Genomic DNA, 13,203 nt, shown 5'->3' with positions numbered 1-13,203 from the left:
TGAATGAACTGTTCTTTTATATTCATCAAAGTAGTCTTTGTTCCGGGCCCATCCTCTTGGGGGAGAATCTTGTTCTAGTGCTTATAAGTGATGATGTGGAAGAAAAGCACCATATAAATTTCAGGTGGCATTGTTAGTTGACGTGGAATGGCAGGATGAGAGACTGACACCCACTGTAATGGTCTCTGGTCATTCTCCATCTCATTTCCTGTAACCATGGTGCCAAGCACCCCGAGGTGACATTATTCAAGGTAGACCATTTAGGCAAGAAAATTGGTGGAGACAATGTCAACCAATCCGTGTCCCCCTGAGCATGGGTCTCAGGCAAACACACCAGATAAAAGATATCCTAAGTTTCTCAAAGACAATAACTCCTTCAAATTCCCTCCTGCCAATCCTGTCCCACTTTCAGCATAACTCCTAGCATAACAATATCTCAAGGGACAAGGTGTATTGGAGGAGGTGGAGAAGGCGTTAACATAAGAGGGGGTGTACAGGCGTGAATTTAGTGTCTTCACCATCCATTTATTCAATATACATGGAACGCTTTCTATTTGCCAGGTGCTGTTCTAGGTGCTGAAACCTTTGTACTGAGAAAGCTGATTCCAAATGGGTCATGACAACACCCCTAAGATCTCCAGGCCAACCTCAAAAAACACAAGTTTTGTATTTTAAACCTCAAATAGAGAGCAAAGAGATTTTTAAAGCCTTCCGACCCAACCCATGTTTAGCCAGTTTTAACTAAGGTCACAAACTTTCAGCAGGCTTTCAAAAAGAAGTTTTATTTTTCTACTATGAAATAGTTAGGATATAATACATGTATAAAGAATAACTTAGTGAACATCCAGGCATTTATCACACAATTTAAGAAATGAAACACTATAGATTCAATTGAAGTCCTTTGTATGTCTGTCCTCAGTGTCATCCCGTCCCGTCTCAACTCACAGAATTGCTATTTTGATTTTTATGTTACCGTTCCTAAAGCATGTTTGTTTAATAGAGGTTTTCTGATTCAATCATGCGGGGATGAAAGAAAAGCTGCTTTGTGGGATTGTATGTCTCTGTAAACCTGTACATCTTGAAGAATTGTAGCAAAATTTGAGAGATGAATTTGAATGTTTGGTCTAAATTCTCCACTCCATTACAATTAGTGGCATTGATTTTACACTTCAACATTCACATTTTCTACTGAAGGGTTATCTTCTAAGAGTGTTTTGGTTGTATGTGAGGGAGCCCTTGGGGAATCCGAGGATGAGAATGTAGGAAGAGACTGAGTCTGGGTCTGAGAGACTCTTCCTCTCTCTTGTCTCTGCTTCTCTTTGTGTGTCTGCTTGATCTTTCCTGCCATGCCTGCAGGCTCTCTCCAAAACAAGGGTTTTCATAGGGCTGCCATATTTAGCAAAAGAATTTTATAGACAAAATATTTTTATATACTATGTATTGTATGTTTTATACATTATGTATTATATGTGCTTATGACACGGTTAAATTTGAATTTCAGATAAAAAATGAAGAGTTTTTTTTAGCATGTGTCCTATGCAATATTTGGACATACTTACACAAAACGATTCTTCATTGTTTATCAGAAATTTAAATTTCAGTGAGAATCCTATATTTTATCTGGCAATCCTAAATGGCTTCTATGAATGCACGTCTCAAGCCCAGTCCCGTGAAGAGATTGGCTTTCTCTTCGTGTGAGTTCCTGGGAGGGAAAACACTCTGATTGGTCCAGCTTAGGTCTGGTGCCTTGGTGGGTTTTCAGTCAGCTCTGGGCTGAGTCATGGTGATTAAGCAGTGCCACCAAAAGACTGCCTCTTGGATTAGAGCAGTAAAACCACTCTAGAAAATTTGTATTTACTTCACTTTCAAGCAAGTGGAGATTACTCTATTCGGTCCCTATGAGATATTACGATGTGGCGGTTATGGGCACAGACTCTGAAGTCAACTTCCAGGCATGATTCCTCCGTCTACCACTTACCAGAGTTATGATCATGCGCAAGTTACTTAATGCCAGTTTACTCATCTATAAAAATGAGATAATGCTGATAATAGTAACTACTTCATAGGAATGTTGTGAAAATTAAATGAGTTAGTAATATGTAAACTCCTCAGTATGCTGCTTGTAATGTAGTACAATTATCCAACTGTTTGTTATTTTTCTCCTGCAATAGACGTGGTGCACATGTCTGTTGACTATTGACACACATCTAGTGACTTTCAGGAAGGATGTCCAGGAAGAGAGATAAGAAGCCACTTCAGCTGAGTCAGTCAATTTCTGAAACCAGTGTATGCCAACTCTTGGCTTTATTCTTCAAGATCTTCTAGCCCAGAAGTCTACAAATATTTCTGTAAAGGGCCAGATTATATATATTTTAGACTCCATGGGTCATACAGTTTTTGTTACAATGACTCAGCTGAGCTTCTGTAGCAGGAAAGCAGCCGTTTACAAACAAACTTACAATTACAAGCAAACAGAGAATTTACTAACAAATGGGCATGGCCGTGTTCTAATAAAACTTTATTTACAAAGACAGGTGATGGGCTGGATTTGGCTGGTGGACCATAGTTTGCCGACCTCTGCTCTAGCCCTTCCATTGTAACAACTCCCCACTTTATTTCTCAAACGAGCTCATAGGAATTATTCTTCCTATCCCTGCCCTCAATCATGAATTTCATGGACCTTCAGTGGTGACTATTTAGTATACTTGCTGGAAAGCAGTTTCTCAATATGTCAAGAGCCTTAAAACTATTCAGACCTGCCACACTTCATCCATTACTTTGACAAATATTAAGAATCACAATATATTGAGCACCTTACTGGCCACTACTGGGTATCTCTCCTAAAGAAATCATCAGAGAAGCAGATGCGGACACAAAAAAACCCAAAGATTTTCATCACAGTGTAATTTATAATAGCAAAACAGAAAAAAAAACTCTTTAAATTTTTCTTTATACTGGTTACGGAAATTGTGGTTTGACCATAATATGGAATATTATGCAGTCATTAACAGATTCCCATTCTTCATAATAATGTAAATGCTGTTTATTAGTTTTCAAGTTCCAGAATCAACCTATAGATAAAGCATTAATGTCTTAATTATGGATTCGGGAGAGAATATAAACATTATCAAAACACAAATTAAAAGAAAAACTATAGTTAATAAAAGTTGAGAAGTGTCAGGGAAGAGAATAAGATCCTCGTATTATAAAATATTGAATAAAAGATTAATGTAATTAATAGAAAGAGCAAATGAGGTTTAGAGATGTTATTTATAAGTGTAATGGTAACCAAGAAAGGAATAAAAAATAATGAAGACATAACTATTGGAGGAGAGGCAGAGGGAAGGATGTGTCTATAGGTGGTGGTGGAAATGAACTCAATTCCCATCCATCATATCAGGAAATCAACAGGTAATTCCTGAAGTAGAGAATCTACAAATCACACAATATTTAGCTATATAGAGGTAACAGTCAGAAAAAGCTTAAATGTAAATGGTTAAAGTGGTTCCCAAGGGGATCTCAATAGGTGTGTGTGAGAGGGTTAGGAGTAGGGGAGGGGACTGTTGTGTTTCATTATTGAGAAGAAAAAACTGTTTATGAAGAGTCTGTAATGACATGGAAAATATTTATAATTTAAGTGGGAAGGCTGGTAACAAATTGTATACACAGTGCATTCACAAGTATATAAAAACAAAACAAACAAAAAGCTATGCACAAGAAAAGGCCTAGAAGGAAACATGCCAAGTTATCTACAGATCTCTGGGTGGTGGGAAACAGGATCATTCTATTTTTGTCCCAACTTTCTTCATTTCCGTATTTTCCCAATTTTCTATAGCAAACATGCACAGCTTTTACAATGCCGAAACAAACTCTATATTCAAAGACCTGAATGGAAGCCCTTCAGCGCAGTTTGCTATTCTCTCCTTGTGTTGAGTGGCTAGCAGAAAGGATCGTTTGGCTGGGAGTCAGAAGCCAACGGGTTTTGCTCTGGCTCCGCTAACAAGCTCCAGCCCTTGGGTGAGTCTCCAGCCTCCCTTCTGCTACTGCAAAGAGAAGGTTGGAGCTAAATGATCACCAAGCTCCCTTCTTGCTCTAGCATCTTAGGATCAATTCTAAGGCAGAGAACAACTCCTATTCTTTGATCATCATGGTTCACAACAGTACCCCAGACGTACTTGGTCCTCTAGAGATGATCTATGCACCTTTGTTAGGTAGAACCTGTTGATGGAGGCATGGGTTTAATGGAGAGAGAATGGGTCTTGGAGTCAGGGAGACCTGCCCACTCAATAGTTGTGTGTCCTGGGGCAAATCGCCTCTAGCATAGAACCTACAATGGTGCTTGGTACGTAGTAATTTGTAAAGAAATACCTCTCTAAACCTAGCTCCTCGTCTTTAAAAGGAGGATAATAATAATTTCTATTTCCTAGAGTCGTGGTAAGGATGAGAGAGGTCGTATTTTCAAGGACATAGCGCAGTGTATGACACATGATAAGTGCTTGATAAATGGAAGCTTTTGCAACAGTAGCCAACATTGTGTTTATAAAGCCTAGCACTGAGCTATATGTTTCATAGTCATTCTCCCATTTAATCTTCCCACACTCTTGCCATCAGGGAGGCATTTCTCTCAGGTTAGGGATGCAACACAGAGTTGTGGTTAAGAGCATGCCCTCTGGAGACAGACAGTCTGCCACTGTCTAGCTGTGTTATTAGGCAAGTTACATAACCCCTTGAAGCACCCTTTTCCTCATCTGTAAAATGAGGATGTTAATAGGACACCACTTCATAGATGGCATGAGGATTAAATAAACTATTGTGTGTTAACTGCATGGAGTAATGCCTGGTACATACTATTGTTAGCTATTATTATTCTTGGTTTACAGATGTGCTCACTGAGGCTGAAAAGCAGTTGGATAGCGTTCCTATGGAGGAAGGCCACATATTTAGGAGTGAAGACATGAACCCAGACAATTATATGCCAGCACTTGCTTTCTTAATCATCATACTATATTTTCCCTCTCCCTGGGTAACTATTTAACATGAGTGAATATTGGTAAAAATGGCCAGAGGAACTGCATGCTCACTTATGATTGCATCTGTAAGTTGGAGTAAATAAAAGCTGATAAAAAGTGTTGTGATCTGCACAATTCCAACAACGACAATACCAGAGAGCTGGAAATCCCAAATCTGTGACCAAGCTGAAGGTGAGGGACAGCATTTGGAAAGGGCTTACCACTGGTCAGGCAGAGCCTGGGCGTGAAGCAATCACACGCTCACTTTCGAGTCCCTGGTTGCCACCCACAGGTCTGGATGTCTTGTTGGTGGGCCAGGAAGCATAGGTGGAGGGGTCGGTGGTTTGTATTGCAAATTGTGCAACAAAGAAGAAACATGATTGCAAAAGTCCCCTGAAATCACAGAGAACCTGTCCGGAGTGATTTATTGCAGCCAGAGTTTCATCATTTCTTCCCGTCTAAGGGATTTTGTTAATAGATTTCTGTTGACCTCTCTCCCCAAGAAGGGAGCCCGGAGTGTGACCTCTCCTTGAATCTTTATGGGGTTCAGGTGTTCAAATACACCTTCAGATCAGGCTCGAACTCTTGAGGGATCTTCTTTGAGCCCACAGTTACTGAGTGCTTACGATGTGCTAGAAGCCGGTGATATAAGTAGGAACAATAATTCCTAATATTTTAAGCCCAAACAACAGTCCAGGCATACTGTATCACTGAATCTAAGAAGACTTCAATAACTTACACTTTTATTTTATGCACCACTAAGAAAAAATTTAAAACTCCATCCAATAATCTATGATATACTATCAATTATAAGCCACATTCCAATTATGAGAGATGATAAAATGTGGGAAATGTGTACTACAGAAGTGATGAAATACATGGTTAACTCATTTGGTCCTCCCATCAACTCTACAGAGTAGATATTAATATACATCCCCTTCAAGAAGAGGAAACGGGTTCAGAGACGTTAAATAACTTGTTCAAAGTTGTACAGCTAGTCAGACAGAGTCAAAGTTTAAGTCTAGGCAGCTTGATGCAAGCTTGTGCACTTCGGGGAACCTGCATGTCATCTGATCTCCACGCACTTAAGGCAGAAGGCCTGACGCCTCCTTTTCTCTCCTTCCTCCCATTCCTCAGCTGAGCCTCAGGCCCATCTTCACACCTTCCAACCTTCCCTGCTCCAGAGACTGACTCCCTAGCTGCTTTAAGAGGCCAGTAGAGCCCAGGAGGTCCAGAATCCCCTTCCTGGATCTTTTCTGTACCAGAATTCTCTGGTTGCAAACAGCAGAAACTAACAGTGATTTACATAAACAGAAGGGGGAGTTTACTGGTGAGAAAAGAGGCAGCTTACAGAATGGACAGGAAAGTGGGACCCAAGAGTCTAGATGCCAGGGAGTCTTCAAACCTCTGCTTGAAGGGATCTGTATCAACCACTTCTGTTAATTTTCCTAAATTTGTGTCACAAAGTTCAAGAGCCAATGTGTCTGGACAGAGTCCATTGGCCTGGTGTGGATTATGACAGGGGATGCTCATCGGTGGTTCCCCAATACCATGCACAATGGGAGTTCCCCAAAAGGAAACTTGGGTGAAGAATATAGGCTCTAGGATCCAACTGCCATCTATCCCAAGCTGACTCTGCCTACCAGCTGGGTGACCTTGGGCAAGTTACCCAACCCCTCTGTACTTCCGTTCCTTCACCTATAAAATTGCAATCACAACAGCCTTACCTCACATGGTTGTTTCAGGAACGCATGAGATAACACATCGTACCCTGCACATACTAAGTGGTTAAGAAATGATAGCTATTGCTCATCTCCTCACACAGCAAACGTCGCAGGCGATGGCTATTTGTTGCAGAATCTTCTGACACCTAGAGCTTCATGAATCATTTTTTTTTCCAGAAGCACCTGGAGCCCCTAAAATTGGAAATGCCTCACATTTAATTTTCCAGAGCCTCTCACTTGAAAACAAAAAAATCCCAGGTGCTCAAATTTTCCTGTCTGAAATACCTTATATCTGACATTGTTAAATAAATAGATAATTTCTAAAGCCATCCCACATATGCCTTATTTTATTTGATCTACTATTAATGTACTCTGTACCCAGCACTGTGGTGGAGTCTATGATTTCTACGCAAGGAGAAAAGATCTGTATCATTCATGTGTTTATGACTTACTAGGTCGGGATTTCCAAGCTCTGTACTATCCATAATTGGTTAATTCTCTGTTGTGAGTGGCTGTCCTGTCCATTGTAGGATGTTTGACAACATCCCTGGCCTCTATTCCTAGATGCCAGTAGCAAATGCCCCTCCCCACCTAGTTATGAAAACCAAAAACGCCTCCAGACTTTTCCAAGTGTCCCCTGGGAGGAGGAGGCAATATTGCCCCTGGTTGAGAACTACTATTCGAGATGAACTTAAACTTCATAAGAACCTGTCCATGTCTGTCTGGTTCATCCTCGAATTCCCCGGGCCTAGAAGAGTAGCTGGCACACAGTAGGTGCTTAATACTTGCACAATGATCAAATAAACCCAGATCCTGGCAATCTTCTGCTAAAAACAAAACAAAAACCCACTTCCACCATCCCCTACCACTTCCTAAATCAAGTCCGAATTCCCGAGCTGAGATCCAAAGTCCTACAAGTTAACGGATCCAGTCTACAGTCTCAGACTTGTGCTCCCCCTTAGGACTCAGGCAGTCCCTAGGGACTCATTTCATCATACTTATTTTTGCAAAACAAACTCAGCTGTTTGGTGAGAAAGCTCTCCAGCCAGCTGCCGATCTCCTCTCTAAGAGATCTATCGGGAGAACTCGCAAATATTTTAACCGTCAAGTGACGCTCGAAGGTAAACCCTACACAAATAAGAGATGCTAACGCTTTATCGCACAATGAAGCTGACTCTCCTTGCCTGACACAGACTTGAAACGGCATAGCTGAGGCTGTGGTTGGACACAGCCCAACTTCAAGGGAGCCCTCCTGTCTTTTGTTTCTCTCTCCCTTGCTTCCGGGATGGAGATGAGAATATACGGAGTGTTGGTGGGGGTGGTGTGGGGGATTGGGAAGTGATTCACCAGATCTGAATTTTAACCCTTCAATCCTTTCACCACTAGGTGCAGCCCTGAGCTTCCAGCAGGAGTCCTGGTCTCTCAGCGATGGTTTCTCAACTATGGCCCCTTCCAGATCCTTCCAGTTCCCACAGAAGTGTTTCCAGGGGCTGCAGTATGGAGATGTGCACAGAGCTGATAAAAACGGGGCAAGGAACAGAACACGTGTGGCTTTTCCAGCGGGGATGGTTCTTGTTTAAACTTTGGTTTTACATTTGTTTTGATATTTGAATTTGAAGCAAGGCCAGGAAAGAGGAAAATCTGCAATTATAATTGCTTTTTACCCTGGTAAAATGAAGGTTTAAAATGAAATGGTAGATTAGAATGGAGGCAAACAGCAATAGGCTCCGGAGTCAAGAGACCCAGGTTCCCATTCAGATTTCTCTCTCTGTGCTGGGTGACCTCGGGCAACTGGCTCACCTTTCTGAACCTTGGTTTGCTTATCTGTAATAATGATGCCAACCTTTTGGGTTTGGGGGAAGACTTAAAAGAGATAATGCATGCCAAGTTCCCCACACATAAAGGGAAGGTTTCCTCATTGTTGTTTTGTAGTTATTTACGCACACAACTTCCTAGGGAGACAGCAGTCACCTCTGGAGAATGGCTTCTTCTGAAGGCCAGGTCTTACCCCTGGAGCCCATACAGCAATGTCAAATCTGAAGTCAATGACTCCTTATCCTTGGTTTGGGAAGGGAGGCTGACAAGCTGGATGGGCAGGGCTGAGGGGGACGATATTATTTGGCAAAGGCAGTGAAAGATTCCATTTATAGCTGGGCTAACTATGGACTCATCTCTGGCCATCACTCTCTGGGCCTCAGTATCACCATTTGTACCATGAGGCGGGTAGAATTTGAACATCTTTAAACTATCTTCATTCTTTGATACTCTAGTCTAGTGCTATTCAATGAAAACCTCTGCAATGATGGAAGAATTCTATGTCTGTGCCCCCCAAGATGGTAACCATTAGCCAGATGGAGCTATCGAGCACTTGAAATGTGGCTGGTGCAACCAGGAACTGAATTTTTAACCTTATTTAATTTTAATAAATTTGAATTCGAACATAAATAGCCCATGTGGCTAGTGGCTACCATATTGGATAGCACAGCTCCAGGATTCTGGGAATCCACAATAAGGATTCTAAATGGAACTATGATCCCCAGATTGTGACTATCTTCATCCACCTATAGGTGGCATTGGGAGGGCATGGTTAAGATCAATTGTAAGACCAGCAGATTCTAATACCTATGAGGTCAAGGACCATGTCTCTCTCGTGATGGCTTTCTCTGTAGAGCTTTGCACAGTGTGTGGCACATAACTGGTGATCAATAACATTACTCTGAATGAATGAATGATCTTTCCCCAGGATTCCTTCTTTTGTCTTCCTACTATAGGCTGAAATTCCCCTAAGAACAAATAATTCTGACAGCTTTTGTACTGTGGGGTCTACAATTCATCTGTTAAGATGCAGCTACCCCAGGGAAATTATTGCAATAAAGCCATTATTAGAATCCCACCTGCATTAATCTACCAGATGAGTGGAACACTGAGAAGAGAAATACAAAGGAGGACATCCTGAAAGTAAATGGAAAGAGGGGAATTCTATACTTCGAGAAGCCTATGTTTGCTGTAATGTGGGTGTGGCCTTGTCTATTCAGGTGTGTCTGTCTGAGAATCTCTGCTTGTGTTTGCACATGGATGTGTGCAATCCTTAGATGGGATTTATGTATTGTTAGAAGGTTGGGCTCCATATGACAAAAATAATAATTATAGTCACCCTAGTAATAATTTCTACCAAGTAATAGCTAATGTGACCTTGAGTAAGTACTTGACCTTTTAGAACTCTCTGGCTGTGAAATGGGGACAGTAATAGAAATTGTATAAATGAGACATTTTTGTAAAGTACCTAATACAATACCAGACAGATAATAGGTACTCAGGAAATGCTTGCTAAATAACATAATAGAATTGTGATTATATATTGTGTATGTCTATGTATTGTATATGTCTTAGTAATTATATGAAGTACCTTATAAATATTCTTTTAATTCTCATAACCGTGTTGCCAGCTAGGTAGTACATTCTTCTTCTTTTACAGATTGGAATGGACTCAAAAAAGCTGAGTGTCTCAACAGAGTCCAGCCAACTAGATCTACAAATCAGCCAGCATCGAAGAGTAACAGTAATGGACATTTAGTGGGCTAATATGAAAAGATCATTGGAAATGAGCACAGGCTGAACTTGAGATCTGCAGCCTTGCCTCAATGCTGCTGAGGTCCCTGGAGCCAGAACGGCCTTGAGTAGCCAGATATCTGCGTAACAGTTTTCCATCCTTTCCTGTCTTAGCAGCTAATTCAGCTAGCTGAATATGGCTCCAGGCTCAGAGCCAGTCAGGGCCATATGAAAACTCGCCCGTAGGTGGATAAGTGAGGAGTGTCTGTTTCCTTCTTTTTTGCATGCAGAACCTAGACTGTATGATTTATGAAGTTTAGCAGGGGTGCCGGGGAGGCTAGTCAAGGCCTATTTTGAATGTCAAGGGCTGAGATGAAGCAGTTCATGTCAGAGAATAAGGAAATAGCAACAGCTGCCTCTCCAGATGAGCTTCCCTCCACCCATTCCCTCATCCACATCCCATCCTAAGGATGTGGGTGGCTGCAAAGTTGTATTTCCGAGAGGGACAAAATTGGGTGCAGTGGGGGAAACTTGAGACATTATTGTAATTTTGGAGGTGCAAAATCTTTGTGAAATCTTCTCCCTTTGAATCAAACCTAGTCTGAAAATTTGTTCAACTCCCATGTCGTGAGAGATACCATCCAGTCAATAAAATCTAAGATGCTGCCAGCTAGTCTGTGTCTTGATTCATGTCCCAGGAGCTGGGCCACCACTGTGAAACACAAGTGTATAGGGAGGGATTTCTGGGTAGATGAGGCATCTGAGGGTCCCAGGATCATCCTGCTGTTCGCTTAAAAGTGTGTATTCTGGAATCAAATTGATTAGGTTCAAATTCCTGAGACCTTAGTAAAATCTTTTAACTTTCTGTTTTCTCCTTTCTAAATGGGGATAATGATACTGCTGACATTGATGTGACAAGTAAAGGGAAGCATAGAGGACAGTGCCTAGCACAAAATAAGTGTTCAATAAATGCCGGCTCTCATTATCCCTCCGTTTGTACCAAAGACATTTTTGTAGATGAAATGTGATCAATCTTATGGCCAGGAGTCAGGCTGGCAATGTCCTGACACAAAGTCTGCACCCAGAGTGGGGCCGACACATACACCTTGTCTCCCACGTCCCTTGGGAGGCAGAACCCAAGTCATTTAGTGGCAGACCCCAAATTTGGCACTTGGCTCTGAATCAGAATTGACACCCCTTGGGTTATGACTCTTTGACCTCTTAGCATCTTCCTTGCTTCAAACTGAGCCAGGTCAGCTGCCTCAGGGAGTTCCTGTAGCTCAAGTTGGTGAAGAGCCACCGCCAGGATCCCAGCCCGGTTTTCAGCCACCTTTTGATCAGCAGCCCCAAAGGTAGAATGGGAAAGAGCACCAGTTCGAGGTGTAGGCAGACTGGGTTCAAATCCCGACTCAATCACTCATTCACTGTGTGACTTAATTTCACCTCTATGAATTGCAGGTGGTTTTCTGGTTCTGTTTTTTGTTTTTGTTTTTATTTGTTTTTACCTTGAAAGGGGAATAGTACTTACCCATCTACTAGGGTTACATGATCAGCTATGGTTCTTTGGTCACAAGCAACAGAGTCTGGCCCTGGATTGCTTAAGCAAAAAGAAATTAACCAGAAAAATATGGAGTAGCTTCTAGGGTAGAAGGGAACAGACAGTACAAAGTACCTGGACATCTCCAAAGGGCCCGGGTAGCACAAACCTCTTGATGGTTATTTTAATCAGGGTTCTCCAGAGAAACAGAACCAATAGGATAGGGATATAGATCCAGAAATAAGAAAGGATTTTGATTGTTATATTAGTCAGTATTCTCCAAGGAAACAGAACCAATAGGATATATAATAGGATACATATATTTCATATATACGATATATATATACACACAGACACACATACACATATATATAAAGAGATTTATTATAAGGAATTGGCTCACACAACTATAGAGGCTGAGAAGTCCCATGATCTGCCATCTGCAAGCTGGAGACCCAGGAAACTGGTGGTATAATTCCAGTCTGAGTCAGAAGACCTGAAAACCAGAAGAGCTGATGGTGTAGATTCCAGTCCAATGCCGGAGAAGACCGGTGTCCCAGCTTGAGAACAGTCAGACAGAGAGCGCAAATTCTCCCTTAACCCACCTTTTTTTTCTATTCAGGCCTCCAACAGATTGGATGAGGCCCACCCACATTGAAAGAGGGCCATCTGCTTTACTCAGTCTATCCACTTCAATTAATTTCATCCAGAGACATCTCACAGACACACCCGGAATAAGGTTTGACCAAGTATCTGGGAGGCTTGTGGTCCAGCCATGTTGACACATAAAATTAACCATCAAAGGGGTCTCACTCAGGTGCCAACATTGGGATAAACAAACCTCAGTGGTTTCTGAAGTCCTTGTCACGTCACTTAAGAGTCAAAGTCCCAGGAAAGAGTCTGATTGGTTGATATTAGGTTGTGTGCCTGTCCCTACCATATTGGGATAGTGAGAAAAATAATCTGGTAGAAATACCCAGTACACAACATGTGTTCCATATACAGGTAGCAATTGTTATTATTTTCATCTCTCTCTTCTTTGTGCCTTATTATCAGTAACTCAGTGAATCATCTCAGAATGTCTCTGCAACCCAGTTATTCTGAAAACAACCTCCTCAACACCCACCAGCCAAATTTGCTCCTTCCCCAGCAACAATATATACAATTTAGGTGTTAAACAGTGTGATAACAGTTATTTCAGTTCTCGCCATAGTGTTTACCAATTTTTAGAAGCCTTGCCTTCAGGAAGCACCAGGCATTATCACTCTGTGAAAGTAATATCCCAGGTTACTCTTCCTAATAGACCAAGCCACAGCCCTACCAGCCCTTCTCCCTGCCGGCCCCACTGGAGGAGCAGCCAGGCCCTAACCAGGGAGGAGGGGAG

General features: G+C 41.8%; 1 protein-coding gene across 1 annotated transcript in view; it reads left to right on the top strand.

Annotated features, from left to right (window-relative positions):
* SHISA9 (shisa family member 9) overlaps positions 1–10,972 on the top strand; it is a 331,832-nt gene extending 320,860 nt beyond the window's left edge. The window contains exon 4 of the mRNA XM_014865448.3: positions 8,120–10,972. Within this exon, the coding sequence (XP_014720934.2) occupies positions 8,120–8,313 (194 nt within the window). The 3' untranslated portion in view covers positions 8,314–10,972. The remainder of the gene's footprint in view (positions 1–8,119) is intronic.
* Positions 10,973–13,203: the final 2,231 nt, after the last annotated feature.

This window comes from Equus asinus, chromosome 14 (genome assembly GCF_041296235.1).
Source record: "Equus asinus isolate D_3611 breed Donkey chromosome 14, EquAss-T2T_v2, whole genome shotgun sequence".
Classification (NCBI taxonomy): Eukaryota; Metazoa; Chordata; class Mammalia; order Perissodactyla; family Equidae; genus Equus; species Equus asinus.
This window is presented reverse-complemented; position numbering and strand designations above follow the sequence as displayed.